Below are 20,758 nucleotides of genomic sequence, written 5' to 3' on the forward strand. Positions count from 1 at the left end.
AGTTCCTATTCCCCCAAAATATCCCCCCAAGCCCTTACACCCCCTTTCCTGGGGAGGCTTGAGAATAATATCCTAACCAATTGGTTACAAAGTGATCACAGACCCAAACCCCTGGGTCTTAGGACAATAGAGAAATCAGTCAGGTTCTTAAAAGAAGGATTTTATTTTTAAAAAAAGGTAAAAATCACCTCTGTAAAATCAGGATGGAAAATAACTTCACAGGGTAACAAAAGATTCAAAAACACAACAGAACTTCCTCTAGGCTTAGTTTCAAAGTTACAAAAAACAGGAATAAACCTCCCTCCAGCAAAGGAAAAATTCACAAGCAGAACAAAAGATAATCTAACACGCCTTGCCTGGCTTTTACTTACAATTTTTGTAATATGAGAGACTTATAGGATGGTTTCTAGGAGAAGGAGTTTTCTGACCTGATGCTTCTCTACTTCCCAAGAGAACACACCAAAACAAAGCCTCTCCCCAAGATTTGAAAGTATCTTCTTTCCCTATTGGTCCTTTTGGTCAGGTGCCAACCAGGTTATTTGAGCTTCTTAACCCCTTACAGGTAAGGAGGCATTCTAGGCTACCCTTAGCTGTATGGTTATGACAGCCACCCCACTCAACAACCAATAGACCCAGGGCAAACCAATAGCCACCACAACCAATAGACCCAGGGCAAACTAATAGCCACCACAGCCAATAGACCCAGGCCAAACCAATAACCAGTAGCCACCCCACCCAACAACCAACAGAACCAGGCCAAACCAATAACCAAAAGCCACCCCACCCAACAACCAGTAGAATCAAGCAAACCAATAGCCAACCAACAACCAATAGAACCAAGGCAAAAGGTCCCCTTGATCTCACCCTGCTCTCCCAACACTATTACCAAAAATAACAACCCTTCCCCAAACGCACAGGGGGTGGAAAAAGGAGCCTGGTTGGCCCAAGAAGAGAAGGCCATGTTCCACCCCTTATGCTCTTCCTCTTGAGAGCCACATGTGGGGTCCCAGGGACAGAGTGTACTTAGACTGTTGTCACCTTTCAAAAGGGACTGCTGAGTTTAAAGTGTTCACCATGAGAAACCTTAAAGGGGCCTGACTTTGTAGAGATCAAGCCCATGTTGGGCACCCAAGATCACTAGTCTCTTTTGAAAACGTAAGCCAAAGTGTTCATCCAATGGGATTTCCCTCTGACGGACACATGAACATGGGAAATCAGTCGTTCCCTCCTTGCTGAAAACCCATGCCCTAGCTTCAGCATTGCCAAGCAATGCGAGCCCCATGCGTGCTTGCTGTTCTCTAGCAAGCTACAAGTCACACAGTTGTAGGTGGGGGACACTTCTCTGTCTGCCTGTCTGTGTGATCAGTCTAGTCATAGGGCCTTCACCACCACAGGCCCTCGAGACTGATCATTTGCCAAAGCAGAACAAGATGCCTCATTTCAGAAAAAGGCCCTTTGGCTGGCTGGCTTCTCTGTGATTCGTACGTTTGGCCAATATGCAGCACTGGTGTTGGGGAGGCTACATGCAGAGGGGCTGGAGGTTTCCCAAGAAAGAGTTGAATATTTCTATTAAATTCCAGCAGAAAGAGGCGTCATTTTGTGTGTCTGTAGCTGACAGGGTTCCTGCGTGAACAGGAAGGACACTATAGGGGCTCTGCAAGGGTAAATCATAGCATCATTCTTCTGGGTTGGAAGGAGCTGTTCTGGGTCACTTAGTGCATCCCTCTGCAACCCTGGCAGGTTTGATGTACAGGGCCCTGCCAAGTAGCTGAGATTTTGTTAAAACCGAGGGAATGACGATACAAACCTGAAACGTTTCCATGGTTATTTTTGCGTCAATGAAAACAGTTTTGTAAGGGGAATTAACCAGTCCCTGCAGGGCTGGAAACCCAAACGTAACTGAACAGGGCTAGCGCATAAGAATGAGACAGTGAAATTGAGCAGCTTAGCTTTGTTGTCCGAACTGGAGCTGGTTGAGTCATCCCTAAAGAATCCTCGATTTGTGGAATTTCGGTTCGTTGCCTGTCTGCAAACGGATCACAGCTTTTCTTGCATTTATTTGTTGTTGGGAAATGACACGCTGGCTCACGTCTCTGAATAGTTCAGGGTCTGTGGCTTGTTTGTGAGTGGTTTGTTGTAAGAATGTGACATTCAAGCTGTTTTGATTGGACCCTGGGCTCACATGGTATGTTTCCCTCCCCAGAGCGGATGAGCTGAGCGTAACTCTTAAAATCAGGGCTTGCTGTTACTAATTAGCTAGCCTGGAGATATCCACTCTGTACAGAGGGTGAGCACGAGACCCATGTGCCACCAGAGCGCCAGCTCTGAGTTAATAGGGATGCGAAAGAAGCTTGACATTATTCCAGCTGCTTCTCCATGTATTATGAAAGTGTTTACAGCTCCTGGTGAGCGCAGGAGGAGAGCTGCTGTCAGAACCATCTGGGCCCTGTTTCATCATGTTTATTTTGAGTTTCCAGGGTCACTTTTTTTCTCTCTGGTAACATTAACCTCTCTGCTGCCAGCAGAGCACTCAGAAAGAGCTGCTGCCATCCACTCAGATGGGTCAAGTTTGTTGGACTGCATCAGGAGAGCATGTTTGTCAGATGTCCCTGGCCCGTTGCTGAGGCTAAGTGAAGATCTTTGTGAGGGCAAATGTGAGATCCATTCAGGGAAAAACTGGCTTTCGTTTAGGAGCCAAATCAGGGAACTGGCAGGGCAAGATTCTGGAGAGCTTTGTGCAGAAGTGGGAGAAGATAAGACCCTGCAGGCTGGAGGGTCAGTTGCATTGAGAAGATTTGCTTTTGTGGTTGTCTCTGAAATGTTTCTCATGGGTATGTCCTTAGAGTGGCTGAGCCCAGGCCTGGGAGCCAGAAACTCTTCAACTCGAATCTTGGCTCTGGCGCTGATCTTGGGCAAGCCCCCCCCCACCATCTCCCCTCCGCTCTTCCCCTAGCTGTAATAACAGGAATGCTGATTTACTTTCCTGTCGTGGATGCTGGGGATTAATCACTGTTCCTAGAGTGTTTTGAATGCGAACAGGCAAATACCTCACTGCCGTCAATGAGGGTAACTCCATCGATGTCAGGGGAAGATGACTCCCCTTTTCGTTAAAGCCATTGGAGTCTCACCCCCTTATCCCAAGGGTGAATTTAGCCCCAAAAGCGTTACCCAGGGGGAGCGTCTCATTCTCTTTATAGAAGTAACAGCCTTTGCTCTCACCAATATTGCCAAGGAGATCTGCTCTGACTTGTTATCTCTTGTGCCTGTCCTGCGTTGGGCCCAGCAATTCGAAAGGCAAAACGAAAGGGTGGGGTTTTGACTTAGGAACACACTTGCCATGGGCAGAACGGGAGAGCCAAACTCTTAAAATCAGGTGCAGCTGCTTTCAGTGGGACCCTCGTCATCCTCCCTCATCACAGAGGCGCTTTCAGAAATCGCACCTGTTGTCACATTCCGGATTCTGACCCCAGGTAAACTATGGCAGCTCCCACTGAAGGCAGTGTCAGTCGCCACGGTGACCCTGAGGGCGCAATGAGCCCGGTAGGTTTAAACAGAGAAATCAAAACGCTTCTTTATTTGACAAAGTTCAATGTACGTGCCAGAATCAGTAAGGCAGTTGGGGGCTGTGGGGAGCCCTTCATTTGTAGATGTAACTGTTCAGATCAAGGGCCACATTCTACCTTCGATGCACAGTGCAGTGGGGCCTCAACCTGGCTGAGGCCTCTGGGCACGATCTCAGTTTATAAACAAAATAATAACGATCGGGGAGGAAGGAGGGTTCCCCTTAGCTCAGCGGCAGCTGGGCCTGCCCCTCTGAGAGCGGGGCGTGGCTGCGAGCGTGTTTCAGCACGGACTCTTCTGACTACGTTCTTTTGCTTCTGCAGGGAGCATCACGGCTGGGAAGCCGGCATCCCAGGACAGAAAGATCACCCCCACGACAAGAGACATCACCAATTCCAAGTCTCCTCACGCTACTCTATCGGACCATCACCATCCCATCTCCCCCTATGAACATTTACTCCGGGGAATGAGTGGTGTCGATTTGTACAGAGGACACATTCCATTGGCTTTCGACCCCGCTGCAATTCCCAGGGGAATTCAACTGGAAGCAGGTACTCCTTTATTTGGGGCACTTGGCAGGAGCAGCCCTGGGCAGCTGGGCAAAAAATCTGCCTTGGGTTCCACTGCTATGAAGGTAGCGTAGCTGAGAACAGAACCGGGGGCCTTTCTGTTCTAAGCTGCGTAACAAGTCGCTGGCTGGCTGGTGACGTTCCGTTTCGCAATGAGCTGTGGAAACGGGCTTTTAAAGTAGCGCTGCCTTCACTGCTGAGTAACGTTTTTTTTTAGCTTAAACCGCGTCTCGGATGAGCTCTTCTCTGACTCAGTTCCATCCTTACTCTGACACTGCTCCTCTGCACAGTTGGCAGATGAAGGCCCTGAGACAGCAAAAAGCCAGCTTCCTCCACCCTCGTGCCCACAGGGGCTGATGTCTCTGGTGCGTTGCATAGGCCTCCCCAGCCTGAAGGCCAGACGGGGGGATTCCTGGTGCTCGCTAATTTGGACCTCGTTTGTTCCTAAATTATCCCACGTCCCAGCGGATGCTCTCGAGCGCTAGTTTTCATGAGTCAGGCTCTGCCACCCCCTCGTAGGACCGTACTACATGGAAAACTGACTCATCTCAATCTTCTCTTTTAGCTGCTGCTTACTATTTGCCCAGGCATCTTGCTCCGAGCCCGACGTACCCCCATCTCTACCCTCCATACCTCATCAGAGGGTACCCAGACACTGCCGCCATGGAGAACAGGCAGACCATCATCAACGACTACATCACCTCCCAGCAGATGCACCAGAACGCCGCTGCCACTGCTATGGCTCAGAGGGCGGACATGCTGCGCGGACTTTCGCCCCGAGAACCGTCGCTGGCTCTCAACTATGCTGCAGGTCCTCGAAGTATGAAGCTGTCTGTGGTTTTTAGGTGGCATTTTTTCTTCTTGAAAGGCGTAGGGCTGTCGTTCTGACCCCAGGCCCCTAGCGTAACACCCAGCAGGGCTTCTGTGGTGGAGATCACAACGGCAGTACCCATGCGGCATGGACACTGGTATGCCACATTGGTCCCGGCGCCGGGGGCAGGAGCATCTTTGCTTCGGCCGGTTGAGCGGTTCCTGAGCCATCTGTGCAAAGGCGGTTAGTTGTTGTCAGTCTCCGTAGCCTATTTCTCAAGACTGCTTCGGGGGCAGCCACGTGACCTTGGGCTGGAGTTTGATCAGCTCTTGCAAGTTAAAGAGTGCCGTGCTTGGATGAGAGCCCCTCGGGGTACATCTGCGCAGCCCGTGGCAGTGAGCCTCCGAGTCCGGCCCGACACACTTGGACTTGCGGGGCCTGCTGTCGCGCTCCTAAGAATTGCTGGATAGATGGCGCTTTGAAGCCGTGGCTCAGACTGGAGCCGGGGTGTTGAAGCCAAGCAGTGGGGGTGGGTATCAGAGCCCCGCTGCGGCTGCAAAGCACTCTCAATACAGCTGTTTTTAGAGAACCACTGCAAACCTGAGTCTATCGACCCGTTCAGGGAGGCTCAGTGTTCTGCGGGGAGATGGGATCCAATTCTGGGTGCAGTGCCCCCAGTGTGGAACGAGGGGCTGGGCTGCTGCTTCTGCACCCTCCTCCGGATGAAACCACACTGGCGTCCCAGTCTGTGTGTGACTAGTCAGGATCATTTGTTTGGCTGGGTTTCTTTTCAGGCATGGCATGTCCTAGCCAGATTCAGCCCCCCTAAATCCCCCTCCAAACTGAATACATTGTTGATCTCTACTTCCTGCCCTAAGCAGTTGTGCAGTTGTTGCAGGCTGTTAGAAAGCTGCCACCCCAAAAAGAGACGGACTTTCAGTGGTAGGCAAAGTGATTCCATACACGCAGAGGAAATCACTTTGGGATCCCTTGGGCTGGGAGCTGCTCTATAAGTTGCTTTTGTTCTTTGAGCTCTTTACTGCTAGCAGTTTGCAGGTTTTTATTTCTGTTAGTAATACATGGCTCTGCACTAACCTGTCCCTTGCCCTGCAGTCCTTTAACCATCCCCCAGCAGTGGGGCCAGATTCAGAGTAAATGGCAGGAATTTCAGGTGCCAATGAAACCTTGCAGACTGAAGGAGGTGAGAAACCAAGAGTGTAATATTGAAAGAGAGAGGTACAGTAGAAAGCCTGGGTGTGTTGAACGTGATCTGGGCACGTACCCTGGAAACTAGCTCAGGAAAGCATAGGGTAAGGCGGAAGGATGACTTAGTGAGGGGCCGGATTATGGAGCCCTTCCTCTCCATGGAGAGCACTTGGGGAGCTCCATTGACTTCAGCTGTGCTTGAGTAAGGACTCCACAAGCTGGCCCATGGTATTTGTAAAGCTCTTTCAAGATTAAAAAATGCTACATGAGTGCGAAGTGTGGTTGTTAATAATGAGAGAAGCTTGCTGTGTGGATGTGGGTGTAACATTTGCTTGCATCTTCTCAAACTGTCAGGTAGCCGATCTGTGGCTTTCCAGCTCTTCAGAACATGCTCCAGAGGTCCGTAGCCCTGTAAAATAGCATTTATGCTGTTGCACGGTTGGCTCTTTGAGTCTACGCTGACTGTGGCCATATTCTCACTCAATGCAAATGGATCTCTGCCTTCCCATCGCTGGGCAAAAGTGGCCCATTTGTACTGGTCTTTATAGACAGTATCTCCAATGAACTGTGCTGAACTGGGCCCTTCTAGCACAGTGTAAATCCTGAGAAAAGACCAAGGGGGACTTTCTCATCTCATTGTGCTGAGTAGGCCTCTCCTCACAGCTGACTCTGTTTCCCTCCAGCTAAAATCCCACACGCAGGGAATCTGGGGGTCCCCTCTGACTCCAGAACTAAAATTTATATGTCTCTTATGCTAGTCTCACCTGCAGAACACATCGATCTGAGCTAATGACCTCCGTCAAGTGCCCCCCAAGTGAGAGAATTCTCCATTCAGGCTCTGACTCTGCCCTTTCTCATACCCTGGCGTGTACAGAACGCAGGGTATATAGAATCACAGAAATGTAGGGCTGAAAAGGATCTTGAGAGGCCATCTAGCCCAGCCCCCTGCACTGAGGCAGGACCAGGTCTACCTAAACCATCCCTGACAGGTGTTTGTCCCACCTGTTCTTAAAAACCTCCACTGACAGGGATTCCACAACCTCCCTTGGAAGCCTATTCCAGAGCTTGACAATCCCTGTTGGTTTAATTTCAGTGAATTCCATGTGTGGGGTGTTCCACGCTGCAGAGTTAGAACCCCCAGAGCAGTGACTGGGAACCCACTGTTCAGAAGAAAGCCCTGCTGACTCCTCCGCTTTCACTGTCCGAGCTGAGTGAAAGGCATTAAGTGAACCAAGGCTGAAATTCCCCCTGTGAAAGATGGGTCTGAACTGGGAGTTACGTGGTGCTTGGGCCTTCAGCTGGGCCTCTGCACCGGGGTGGATTTCATCCTCCAATTGTAAGGTCCCTGGGGCAGGGACTACCTTTGTGCTTTGTGTCTGTCCAGCACCGTGGGGTCCTGGTCCGTGACTGGGGCTGCTAGGTAGAAATAATAAATGCCGATAGCCCCAAGAGTATCAATGGTGAGATCCTAATTTTTCAATGCTTCCTCTTTTAATAATCCATCGCCAGAGGGGTTCACACCCCAGAGCAGGAAACAGCTTTTAAATTATGCAGCTAGCCCTAGACAGTCAGATTGTTCTCTTGCTAGTGTCCCCTTCCCAACTGCCGTGGTATGTGTGTTCGTGTGCTGTCCGATTCCCAGCATCTCTCTCCACACCGTCTTGTGTGGAGAGTGGGTTTTATCGTCGTCCTGACGGTCCTTTCGATTCTCTCTCCAGGGATCATCGACCTGTCCCAAGTGCCGCACCTGCCTGTCCTCGTGCCCCCCACACCTGGCACCTCCGCCGCCTCGATGGACCGAATCACGTACATCCCCAGCGCCCCCCAGACATTTAGCAGCCGGCATAGCAGCTCCCCGCTCTCCCCAGGTAAAACCCATAGGGTTTGAATTGCCACCTGATAATCTGCCTGGGTGGGCATGTGGGCAAACCAAACCCCCGCACCATTTGTGTGTGTGTGTTGGAAGCTTCCTGGGAACTCCCATTGCTCCAGGATTTCGGTATGGTGAGCCTGGCATGCTGGTTTGTCCTACAGCCTGAATTCTTAGTCCCCACGGCTCTTACCACACGGATAGTACTTCCCATATAAAGATCTTCAGGTGCTTGAGTTGCACAAATTGAACCAACAGGGGAAGGGAGCTGGTAAACTGAGGCATGGAGAGACGTAATTTGTCCAAGGCCAGTCCAGACCCAAGTTTAGAGCATAGCAGAGTCCTGCTCCTACTCTTGTCTGATCACTACCTACCAGACCCTCTTCCCTGGGCTTAACCCGAGCTGGGGTTAGGGTTGGGGCCAGCTGGAGGCCCGGAGTTGGGGCTAGGGCCAGGGCCGGTGGGGGCCCCAAGCTGGGGAGCTGATCAGTGGGGTTGTTTCTCTCTTTTATGGAGGGCTCTGAGGCTTGAAGGACTGCGTGTTGGACATCTGCATTTCCTCCCTTTGGGAGTCTGTAACCAGAGATCCCCTGTTGAAGTGTTTTTCTTTAGCTAGCCATTGGGAACAAATCATTAGAGAAACAAGGACGTAGTGTGCTAGTTCGGATTGCACTGAGCAGAGAAGAGTCACCATGGCTTTGTGAACAGCAGGAGGGACTAGTTCCCTAGGATCTTGGACGGGATCGTCCTTGGGGTGGCTAGCCCCTCTCACTGCTCATGACGCCGCAGCTACGTTCCTATTTGTAGCACATTAGCTCAATCAGACCTAGGGCAGGGATGTCTCCTGACTCCAGCTCCTTCCAGCTCTAGTGCAGACATACCCTGAGAGTGTTTACCCCTGTCCCCATCCAGCATGGCCTACCCAGGAGAATGCACCTACAATGGGCAGGTTGTAATCTCAGTGGGTTGTAATCACTGGCCTAGTGGCTGTCTCCCCCCGTAGGTAAGGGGGTTGAAACCGTCTGATCCCTTTGTCAGACGAACACACCATCTTAAAGTCAAGCGCATCTGTCACATTTTGGGTACGGAACGAAATGTGCAGTTAATGCAGATAGTCAAGTTCAGACCGTGGCCCGATGGTTGCCCCAGCTTTACCCCAGTATAAGTGGTATCAGGCCCCGTCTTTGCTTATCTGCCAGGATCTGGTTTAGGAAGCTGGTGCAGAGTTCCCGTAGCTGCAACACTCACAAGAGTGAAGGTGGCACCAGAATTCCGCTTGCAGGGACCCCTGTGACTGGCTGCCTTTGAATTCCAGGAGGCCCCACGCACATGACCAAACAGACAGGAGCATCGGCTTCCGAACGGGAACGAGATCGGGAGCGCGAGAAATCCTTCCTAGCAGCCACCACTGTGGAGCATGCACCCATCTGGAGACCAGGTAGGCTTGGAGAAACCTGGTCCATACAGCTGGTGCATAGCGATGTTTCCACTGGTGAGCAGAGTCTTTTCGGGGGCCTGGGGACAGTTCTCCAAGGTTTATGCAGAGCTCTCTTCCTCCCCATCTCGCTGTCACTTGCCCCTTGGTTTTCCATACTGGTTTCCAGCTCAGATTCTTCTCTGCATTTTCTTACAGGGACCGAGCAAAGCAGCAGCCGTTCAGCCACACATTCTCACAGCCACCAGCACTCTCCTGCCTCACCCCGCACCCACGAGACCGTCCAGCAGCGACCCAGCGTGCTGCACAACACGGGCATGAAGGTCATCTCGTCGGAGAGCCTCACCCCATCGGTTCTGCGGTGTGTATGGGCTTTGCGGCTCACCACGCTCCTGCCCTCGGGGGGTGGAGGGCTCTGGGTTGTTAAGGATCTAATCCTGCGCCTTTGACAGCGACAGGTGTTTTTTGGTCATTGATGTCAATAGGAGCAGGCCTTAGCAGGAGGCCTGTGGTGGGCTGGCTGATTTTGACCGGGGTCTTTTCCTTTTCAAATGGCTTTTGCTGGGAGCTGCTCCCAGGGAGCAAACAGGCAAACACGACCATCCGTCTGCTCTGGGCCAAATCCAAATGTTCTTACTCAGCCTGTGCGCCAACCCTTGCCTCAGTGAGAAGTTTTCTTCAGCCTTTTGAAGTAAGGGCTCCAGAATTTGGCCCCTTACTTTGGTCACGCCAACTGGCCAGCCCCTTGTGCAGCAAACAACCTGGAGTCCGTTCCTGTTGGAAATGCATATGTAGATGGTGGGGTCTCCAGATTGCTCTTAGTCCCAACTTCAGCAGGAAGTTAGAAGTTATCTGATTCCTCTTGCTCTCTGGTATTATGCCACACTCTGCCTGAGCCTTTCTTACCCCAGTGCAGTCTCATGGCTAAGTTTTAAATGGGGAATCAACCACACTGGTTAAATGGGACATGGGTAGGGTTCTCCGCTCACTTACGTCAGTGCAGATGACGAGTAACTCTGCTGAAGTCCAGGCTGGTGTAAATGGGACCAGAGGCAGGCCCCGTTTGTTTAGTTTTCCAAGAAAGACGCATTGTGACCTTCTCCTGTGTCTGTTTCGCATAGTTTGGCATTGGATCCATTAACCTCTGAGTAACATGCACCGTAGCTAATACCTCTGTAGGGTTACTGGATTTGACAGGAGCAAACAGCCTAGTTCCTGGGGGGATGGGGAAGCTGCAGTGTCTCTCAGCCTCATGGTCATATTATCTCTGTGTTCCTTTTTGCTTCCAAGATCCTCCTCCACCACCACCACATCGCCTATCCGCTCTGCAGGCTTTCCCCCAGCATCCGCCCTGCGCTGCTCCCTCGGCGGAGTGGACAGCTACGCAGCCATGATGGACCCTGCTCTCCTACAGAAAGAGGCGTCCAGGGCCCGAGAAGCCAAGGTAGAACGCCCTCAGACTGACAACAACATGTTCACCTCAAAGCTGTCCAGTGGGGCAGGCCTAGAACAGTCATCGTCACCTATTAAAGCCATGGAGTCCAGGCCCTTACCAGCCTCCGGGCCAGGTTCTACCCAGCAGTATAGCAGAGGACAGGGGAAAAACCAGCACCATCATCCACCCCTGGATCAGCAGCACGCAGTCTCGGTCAATGAGCAGCACAGTAGAGAAAAGAATCAAAGTAAATCCTTTTCAATGCAGGAACAGGAGCTCCGAGCACTCGGTAAGACCACCATGACAGCGGCCAACTTCATAGATGTGATTATCATGCGTCAAATTTCTTGCGATAAGGGGAAGCGAGAAAGACGCTCGCTAAATAACGACTCCACTAGTGATGGTAAGAAATTGGAGAGGCGGGTGCCAGTCCAAGTTTGTGGCCTAAAACCAATTTGTTTATTTATTTTATTTTTTGAATTGCACGTTTTGGTGGTTGGCTTCTTCCACTTCCTGAGTTTTTGGAATCATTTATGTTATTCGAGTCTTTGATTTTTGTTGTTTGTTTTAAAAATCCTTCCTCCCCCCACCCCCCTTTTTTTTTAAAAAAAAATTTTCCTTTGCCGATTCTTGCTTGCAGCTCTAGTTCATTTCCTGGTATTTATTTATTTTAAATTCTTGATTTCACTGTAATTAGCAGTTCACATGTGGCCTATGTTAAAGAATCGTGGGTAATAACTCAAACAGCAAGGGATCTGGGGGGGAGGGGGCGGGAATGTGTGATTCTAACAGGACAGCCATGTCAGACAAGAACAATGTCTTACGTTTGCAAAGTGCCTTTGAATTTGATGGATCCCAAAGCGATGTATCAATTTGTCTATCAAATGATATATCAGTGCTTAGATGCCATGGTGACAGACCCAATATAAAACATAAATACAGATAGTATACTGTACACGGGGATCATGGAGCTGCCATTGGAATGCAACCACTTCTGGAGTGAAACACAGCAGCTGCTTAACCCAGCACAACAGCTTAAGGCACAAAATGAAGTAGAACATGTTTATCCGGGTAAAACTCCTATTGGGGACAGGGGAGGGTGGATCCACATTCGTGCCCATCTCTATAGGGACGCTTATGGGGACAGCTGTGCTTTGGACCAGAGCAGACCTCTGGGTTCCATTTAGATATTTAGTTAATAGCAAGCGCCATGCACTGCTTAGCCTACAGGCCCCCTGTGCATGTCGCAGTGTTATCTCTGTGAATCTCTCCCACACGTCTGCCCTGGATCCCAGCGTTGCACTCCCATGCATGTAAACCTAAGTGCACGGTGTGCACCAGACAATCCACAGGGATAATTGGAGAGGAGAATTTTTTTCTGACTCTATTCTATGAATCTTCCCCTCTTTGCTCTTCAAGATCTTACTGATAAGCAGTGATACTTGTCATACTTGTGATACTTGTCAGTGATACTTCCAGCCAGCTGCCGAGAATGCTCCACTTGTTATGAATACACACTCCCCTTTGGCTTTAGTGGTACATTTTTTCCTGACACTAGTAAAACACATTAAAGCATTTCTGCAAATATGTCTGAACAAGCAGATCATCGGGAAGTTATGCAGCAGCAGGATTTCCTCTGAGCCCATCCAGAGAGCTGGGAGTAGCAATGCTACTCCTTACAGTGGTTAGAAATCCTGCTCATTCGATAGGAAGGATGAGGTGTCCCAGCCTAGAGATCTCAGCAAGGGGTGCTACTGTAAAAGAGTTTCCCCTTTTATTGGAGCCAAGGCTATGTTGTGCTGCTGTGTTTGACTGTCCCATACTAGAGAGGGGCTGTGATCCAATGACCCATGGGCCAGAGCTAGGGACACAGTATCCTGAAAGCCTTAGAACAAGAATTAGCTATATATTACTTTAAGTCTTTTCCATTGATCACCTCCCCCCCACAAGCTCTCTGATCCGTGGCTGGCCATTAGTACATCTTACTCCTCTTCCTCCTCCAGACGCGCATGAACACAAACAGCTTTCTCCAATCTGCTCTGATTTCTGGGGGTCACAATATTCCCCACGCTCCAAATGCCCCAGTGCTAGCAGAGGGAGCTGGTCTGCTTCCCACCCCAGCTCCAGCCATCAGTCAGATCAGACTATGACCAGCCAGCCCTGATCAGGGATATCAGTGACGACAATGTTCTGTCAGTAGAGACAAGCCTTTCAGAGTGGGGTGGAGACCCAGTGCTACTAGGGTTTGGCTCTTCCGCCAAGACTCACTGGAACGTTACCGGAAGGAGTGGGGAACTCACGCTAAGGAGCAATAGCACTAGAAGCAATGAATCATAGAATCTGAGGGTCGAAAGGGACCTCAGGAGGTCATCTAGTCCAACCCCCTGCTCAAAGCAGGATCCATCCCCCATTTTTGCCCCAAATCCCTAAACGGCCCCCTCAAGGATTGAACTCTCAACCCTGGGTTTAGCAGGCCAGTGCTCAAACCACTGAGCTATCCCTCCCCCATCTGCATGAGAAGGCGTGTGCCCGATGACCCAGTCAAGCAGGGAGTGAGCAGAATGACCCTTTAATACAAGGCACGTAGGTGTATGGGAACGGCACATCTCCCACTCGTCCCACCTCTCCGCCAGTGACTTCACTTGAGTCCATGGATATCCGCTGGGTTCAGCAAGTGAGCCCAGCTTGGCAGAGGTGCCCTACCTGGGCTGGGATAGGGCGAGCAGGCTGGTCTGTGACTGGCTCCCAGAGAGAATGCACTGGGGACAAGGAAGCCCTTGGTGAAATACATTTGGGTCTCACAGAGCCAGGAGGGAACAGTGTGAGTTGTCTCCATTGGTAACTCCTGGGAACTCAGCTTTAGGAAGTTAAAGGCGTATCAAGAAGTGCATGAAATTCCTTAGCCAGAGAGGCAGTGTTTCCAGTGGGCAGGGCGCAAGGTTGAGACTCAGGACACCTTAGTCGTCCTCCTGGCTTTGCTCTCGATCTGTCCTGTGATCTTGTGGAAGTCATGGCACCCCTCTGTGTCTCAATCCCCCCACCTGTAAGATAGGGATAATGATGATGCAGTGTTGCCGGCTCTCGGGGTTTTATCACGTGTTTCATTTTACACTCCAGCTCCTGGAGAATCTCAACTTTCATTTAAAAAAAAAAAAAGTGAGTTTCTCGCCCCATGGTAGCTGATAAAAGCTTGAAAATGTGGCCTGCATGCACCCCAAAGGAAAATAATAAAACCCAACTGTTGTTGTTAGTATTTTTGTTTAGTCTCGTGGCTTCAATCTCACAGGTTTGGGGTGGCCTGTCTCTCAATTTTTGACCAGTTGAGATTGGCAGGAGTGTGATACTGGCTTTCCTTTGAGATCTACCAGTGAAAATGCCACCTAGAATAGTTAAAACTCAACATCCAACCACAACAGTAATTTGCTTTTCACTGTGTCTGTGGCTTTTATCTATTTGTTGCATTTCCCAGGTGTGGGAGGTGTGAATCCAGGCCGGTCAGTTTCACTGCCTTGAGCTGTTGTGTTTGGGTTTCCAGCTCTGCAGGAAAATGTGATGTTTTTTTCATTGTAATTGAAAAGCAGCAAATGTGGCTGTCCGTGCGTGTGTGTGTTTCCTGCTGATTGTCAGCTGGTTCTTCTAATGATGCCGGTACTGTTTGACGCGCCTGGGGCTATATCTACCCTGCATGTGAAGGTGTCATGATAGCACGGGTAGGCACCCCCACTCTAGCTTTAATCTGTCTAGCACTGGTAACAACAGGAGCACAGATGCGGTGATACGGGCTTCAGCACGGGCTAGCCACCCAAATATAAACCTGCTGGGGACCCTGGGGATGTTCTTGGGCAGCCAGCCTGTACTGGGGTCCATGCCACTGCAACTTCATTGCTTTTATTACCCATGGTAGCTAGATTAAACCTGGCAGAGCATGCATGCCCAAGCTACCGTCGCGCCTTCGCTGGTAGGGGAGATGTGCCCTGGATGCCCCCTGCCATACTAAGAAGGGCTGTAGAAGCGTCAGCCAGGCAGGTGCATCCTGCAGCTTTAGATGGAGGGTCTCTGATTATTTCTGTCACTTCTTTGCCGATGCTGAAGATCTCGCTGCAGCAGGACACGTAGGGTTAATCGGAACGAAGGAAACTCACTATATAAAGGCCCTTGCTTCCATTTCCCCAGGGTTCCATGGAGGCTACAGCCCTGATGGCGTTGAAGCGGTAAGCCCGGTGAGCTCTCCCAGCGTATCCCACGAGAAAGGGGCAAAGGTGCTGCCAGATGTGGAGAAAGGGCACGGGGAGCACAACATGAGACAAAAACAGCAAGGTGAGGGGCTGCCGTTGCTGCTACCGGCCGAGGCAGATCTGACATGGCCCCTGGCACTGCCGACGTTCCAGCCCACAGCCCAGTCGAAGGCTGCCAGGCAAAATATGTGAGGAATCCCCCTCCACCTCGCACAGCGAGCTGTGTCCGCACCAACCTGCGTTCCCTGAAATCTCCCCCTGGGACTACGCTTGTCTTAGCAGTGGGCAGATTCAGGGAACAGAGGCTGGTGGTGGCAAGATGAATGGAGGGACCCACCAGGAAGCTTCTGCCTTGCAAAGATCCGGCTGTGTCCTTGAGAAGGAGGTTGGCCTTGCCATTGACACTCTGGATGGCGACTCAGGAGATCTGGGTTCAGTTCCTGGCTCCACCATGGGCTTCCACTGAGAGCTTGGCGGAGTCACTCTCTCATCCCTCCTTCCTCTGCCCTCTCCATTTAGACGGTGAGCTCTTCAGGGCAGGGACTCTCGCTCACACAGCGTGCGTACAAGCACCCAGCACAAGGGGGGCCTGATAGGGCCTCTAGGCACTACCCAGTGCGAGCAATAGTGATGCCAGGCTGGCGCCAGTGCCTGGTGACAGGCAGTGCAGGGAAGAGCTGGGAGCAGGGAATGGGCGTTGGCTGACCGTGCTGCAGGAAAGTGCCCATTCCCTTCTGGGCTGGGATGAGGCACACGGAAGGCAGACGACGGGCTGAGAGGGAGCAGGAAATGTGCAGGGAGGCAGGAGAGGCTTAGAAGGAGGGCAGGATGTGCCAGTGGGTAGCCGAGGTCCCGTTGGTCCCGTTTGCGCCTGCCTGGGCGTGTTTTGCTGCAGCTGCCACCAGCGTTTGAAGAATAACCTTAGCACGCCGTGGGCTTATCAACTGGCGTAATTCAGCATCCCCTGTTCGGCCTCCCATTGCCGGTTCCTGACAGCAGACTGGTCCAGGGAACTGCAGCTCTGCCAAGCAGTGTCTCGTTAGTACGTTAACTAACAGCGGCTGCTTTACATCCCCGGTGGATAGAGCTTTTCATGGGAGCTTTCCAGAGCACTCCATAAATATTCATTAATTAATTACCTGGGAACACCTCAGTGCCCCACCTGATTAGTAAATATCATCAGTCCCATTTTACAGATGGGGAAACAGAGGCATAGAGAGCTTAAATGACTTGTTCAGGATCGCACAGCTAGCCACTGGCAGAGTGGGGGATAGAGCTCAGGTCTCCGGACTCACAGTTCCTTGCTGTAACCCCTACACCAAATTCCCTGGAGAGTCGTCTCTGGCTTCTTTCATAACAAGTAAGTAGCATAGTTTAAAAGAACTGTTTGATTCAAGAGAGGAAGGGCAGAATAGAGCATCTGTGCTGGGTAGGCGGAGACGCTGTGTGATTGCCCTGGGTTGTCATGTCCGTTTCTTTCCTTTCACAGCCTCCCTGAAGCTCTCTGCAGCGGAAGCCGCTCACATGCAGCATCTGCGCCAGCTGCCCGAAGGCCAGCAATCCCCATGTCAGCTGCTGCAGTCATCCCAGAACATCAAAGGCCACCAGCAGCGGGTGGTCACGCTGGCTCAGCACATCAGCGTAATCAGCTTCTCTCTCCTCCTCCTGTCCAGCAGTTGTTCCGGGGCATCTCCAATGGGGTCAGCAAAGAACAGGCCAGGAGTGGCGTCAGGAGCCTTGGTGGCAGGCCCCGGGGCGGGGGCCACAGGGTAGCAGTTCACCTCGCTCTACTGCAACCCCTCTGGCCTTTTGCTTTTGGAGGCAGCAGAATGCTGCAGAGAAGCCACGCTCCACCCCAGGGGAGAAGGGTGCTTCACCATTCGGCCAACATAACTAGGAGGGGAGAAATAACTAGGGGTCAGCGGCAGAGGGTGCCCTCCCATCCCTTCCCCATCTCCCTACCGCATAAACTACTGCCTAGTGAAGGTTCGCAGACAGAAGTGCTGACTCAAGGAGTTTCTTCTTCTAGGAGGTTATCACGCAAGACTACACACGCCATCATCCTCAGCAGCTCAACTCCCACCTCCAGACCCCGGTGTACTCTTTCCCTGGGGCCACATGTCCCGTGCTGGACCTGCGAAGGACGCCCAGTGAGGCTTACATCCAGCCACAGGAGCACGCTCCGGCCTCCAGAATCTCCCCACAGAGCGAGGGAGACAAGAGGTGAGCTCAGCACCTGATCGGGGCAGCTATGAGATATGGCTCACGCTCACCTCCTTCAGCGGGCTCTGCACAAAGGGAAAAGGGCGCGTTTGGAACATGTGGGAACGAACACAGGCAAACATTCTGGTGGAGACAGGGCACGGTGCAGTTTTAACATGGCTTAGCTGGTCGCCGGGAGTTCCAGGCTACCCCTGTAGGGTTCACATCCACCGGCTAATGCAGCTTGCCCCAGCCACGCAGGGATTTTAACGTGGTAGTGATCATGCTTTTAAAACGCGCCTTTTTTCCTCGTGTGAACAAACAACCGAGCCCTAATCCTGAGCTTTCTCCAGAGCCTGGCTGCTCTTAGGAGTGTTCTCTGTAGGACCCATCTCTTCCTGCACCTACTGCCCTCTGCCCCAGACACACTCTCCACTCTCCCGGATAGCCCAGACTGGGGCTAAGTGGACTCACCTGCCAGCATGAACAGCCAGAAATAGCAGCTTTCTTATGCAGGGGTCTAGCTCTTGATATTAGGATAACTCAGGAGCAGAGCCCTGCATTTCCTCTGCAGGGTGCTAGAATCTGCCCCCTGTTGTATGCAGAGGAAACAGGGTGCTCAGTACTAAAAATAAAACCAAGGAGAAAATAATAAGAACAAAAAAATCCCTAGAGAAAGCTCCTGTTCGTCTTTGTCCCTGGTGACTGGTGGAGTTTTGAGCCCTTGTACTTTCCACCCAGATATATTAGTGCTTTCGGAGGGTGCAGGAGTGTCCTCTGTGGTCCTAGAGACCGTCACAATGTATCAGAGGGGTAGCCGTGTTAGTCTGGATCTGTAAAAGCGGCGAAGAGTCCTGTGGCACCTTATTGACTAACGGACATATTGGAGCATACACTTTCGTCGTGGGTAAATACCCACTTCATCAGATGCATGTAGTGGAAATTTCCAGAGGCAGGTGTAAATGCACAGTTTAACACTGCAGTAAGAGAACATGAACTCTCTGGACTCTGCAGAGCCATACCTTCGAAGGGTTAATTCTCCGTAATGCCATAGCTTTGATTGACACATTCTAGAGGAGTTTAGATGAGGCCCCGCTTGCAGCAAATGCAGGACATCGCCCCGGGTAGAGGATGTACTGATAGGACACTTGATCTGAGCCACAAAGTCCCAGGGTTAGTTCCTCTGTTTCTGCAGTGTAACTATTATTAGGGCCAATTGCAGGATTACATACGAGTTGCCTACAGCTTTGGGGCCTGTCTAAATTTAATCCTTCCGATATAGGTGTGTGGTTCAGAAACACACAAAGCGACATGCTCTTAGCAAATGTGCAATTTAAGGGTAACATTAAGGGCTTGGGGGGTTGGTTCCTCCTTCTCCCTGACGCTCCAGTTTGCAGAAGGGTTTTAATCCCTCTTCCCCTAGTGCTGCTGTGCAGAGGTTAAGAGCATTGTAATGGAATAACAGCATCTCATTGCACGTCCTCAGATCTCCTGAGCAGAGCAAAGCGTCTGCAGGGAGTGTACCGGATGATTGCATTGAGCCTGTCTCGCCACCAGACGGCATGGGAGAGTCGGAGCATGCAAGGAGCACCTCGTACCCAATCTTGTACCGAGAGGGAGAACAGTCAGAGCAGAGGTAACCACAGGAGGAGGGGAACGTGGGCTCTTCCTGCCTGGCCGGGGGTTACAGCACAAAAGCAATACTCTGGGGTCTTCCTTCCCCTCCGCGTTCTACTCTGAGCGCTTGGGGGGCAGAGCTGGGCCATTCCTGGGAGCACAGACTACCCTCGAATGGTAGCCAGTTGTCATTCTATGCTGCCTGCCCTGGAGCGCTCTGGGTCAGGCCTGGAGTGGCTGGCTGAGCTGACTGCCATCTTTCTTCATTTATATTGCTGCTGGGGTGGGATATGCCACCAAATAACGAGAGTGAGGGATTAACTCGCTTTGCAGCCTCTTCCCGAAGTCCTTCCCTCTGACTGCCAGTGCCCCGGGGATAGTGCTTTGCCTCCCATCTGTGGCTGTCCAAGCAGAGTTCATTAACTCTCCCAACCCCAGGGCGCAAAGTATTTGACCCCTGCTGCAGGATGATAGATGGAGGCTGAGTGACTTCCCAAGGTCACACGCAAGAGGCAGTGTCAGGAGAACCCAGGCATCCTGACTCCTTCCAATTCTTTCCTGCAGCTGAGGGCCAGCCTGTTCTGGCAGCTCAGAGATCCCCTGCCCTTGTCCTCAGTCTCTTCCCAAGGTGCCTTACCACGTAATCTTTCTGCTCCAGTGATTGGCTGAGCAGAAAGAATTCACTTCTAGGGCAGAGGATTTCAGGGTCTAGAGGAGAATTTTGTTGGGGCCCTTCAATCTAGAGTAAGAAGAAAGAAGCCAGAAGTGTTTCTCTTCCAGCCAAGAGACATGTTGTGGTCTGGGACCTCCTGGGGGAATAAGCCACACTGTATTTAGGGGCCTTTGATCAGTCTCAAATTGAAGACAACCTAACTCATAAATGGAAGCTAGAAAGCCCCCAATATCTGGGTGGCCTGGGGCCTGGCTCAAAGCATTGGGTGGCTAATGGGATAGGGGTTCAATAGACAGAAGGACTTAGATTGAGCCTGTACAGCCATTGCTGATTGCCTTTTGCTTCACAGAATGGGTTCCAAATCCCCAGGAAACAACACCCAGCCCCCAGCCTTCTTCAGCAAACTGACTGAGAGCAACTCCGCCATGGTGAAATCCAAGAAGCAGGAGATCATCAAAAAGCTCGGCACGACCAACAGGAGCGAAACGGAGTACAGTAAGGCTTCCAGGCTGGGGCTTTCATGCAGCCGCTGCCGTCGGGGGTGGTGTGTGATGAAGGTGCCTTGCAAAAACAAAGAAGGGAGAGGGAATTCCAGAGTAGCCCTCTTTCTGACATGGCTGCTGTTGTGATTTAAAGGGACAGGAGCCCACCTCCCAAACTTGAGCAGTCTGAAGCCATTTTCTTCTGCAGCTTTGGGGATGAGAATTTGCTGCCCCATGCTCTTATCCCATCCATGAGTGGCATATTGTTAAGTACAGAGGCGTAAGCACATCCTGTGCCTCTCCTGCATACAAGTACTGTGCCTGTGTGTGGCCGGGCATGTTGGGAAACGTCTTAGTTCAGTGTCTTCCCACTGCACAGATCCGTCAGAGAGGAACGGGGCAGGGAGATCTGCTGATGGGGAAAAGAGATAGAAAGGCAGGTGACTTGGGAACCTTAAGGATGGGTCATGGCCCTGTATTGCGATGGCCATTTAGGTCAGATATACCCCTCCGCCACTGCAAGGCGCATTGGTCGTGCTGGCAGCTGGCAGCTAGGCCAGGATCTGTGAGACTGATCTACCCCGAAGGTGCCTCTTAGAAGCCTGTCCTTTCCCTGGGGCTGTTGGTCCAGCACCATTCACCAGCACTGACTGACCTCTATA

The 20,758-nt window shown here is 51.4% G+C and overlaps 1 protein-coding gene across 21 annotated transcripts in view; it reads left to right on the forward strand.

Annotated features, from left to right (window-relative positions):
* NCOR2 (nuclear receptor corepressor 2) overlaps positions 1 to 20,758 on the forward strand; it is a 412,272-nt gene that overhangs the window by 375,760 nt on the left and 15,754 nt on the right. For 16 of the 21 annotated variants that reach the window (XM_073313442.2, XM_073313441.2, XM_073313453.2 and 13 more), the window contains 11 exons: positions 3,885 to 4,112; positions 4,696 to 4,950; positions 7,866 to 8,015; positions 9,333 to 9,509; positions 9,651 to 9,813; positions 10,743 to 11,290; positions 15,061 to 15,204; positions 16,612 to 16,763; positions 17,152 to 17,345; positions 18,811 to 18,960; positions 19,964 to 20,109. In XM_073313442.2, coding sequence (XP_073169543.2) covers positions 3,885 to 4,112; positions 4,696 to 4,950; positions 7,866 to 8,015; positions 9,333 to 9,509; positions 9,651 to 9,813; positions 10,743 to 11,290; positions 15,061 to 15,204; positions 16,612 to 16,763; positions 17,152 to 17,345; positions 18,811 to 18,960; positions 19,964 to 20,109 — 2,307 coding nt within the window. The remainder of the gene's footprint in view (positions 1 to 3,884; positions 4,113 to 4,695; positions 4,951 to 7,865; positions 8,016 to 9,332; positions 9,510 to 9,650; positions 9,814 to 10,742; positions 11,291 to 15,060; positions 15,205 to 16,611; positions 16,764 to 17,151; positions 17,346 to 18,810; positions 18,961 to 19,963; positions 20,110 to 20,758) is intronic. The other 5 variants (XM_073313456.2, XM_073313454.2, XM_073313451.2 and 2 more) reach the window with 4 other exon arrangements.

The sequence above is a fragment of the Lepidochelys kempii genome, chromosome 15 (genome assembly GCF_965140285.1).
Source record: "Lepidochelys kempii isolate rLepKem1 chromosome 15, rLepKem1.hap1, whole genome shotgun sequence".
Classification (NCBI taxonomy): domain Eukaryota; kingdom Metazoa; phylum Chordata; order Testudines; family Cheloniidae; genus Lepidochelys; species Lepidochelys kempii.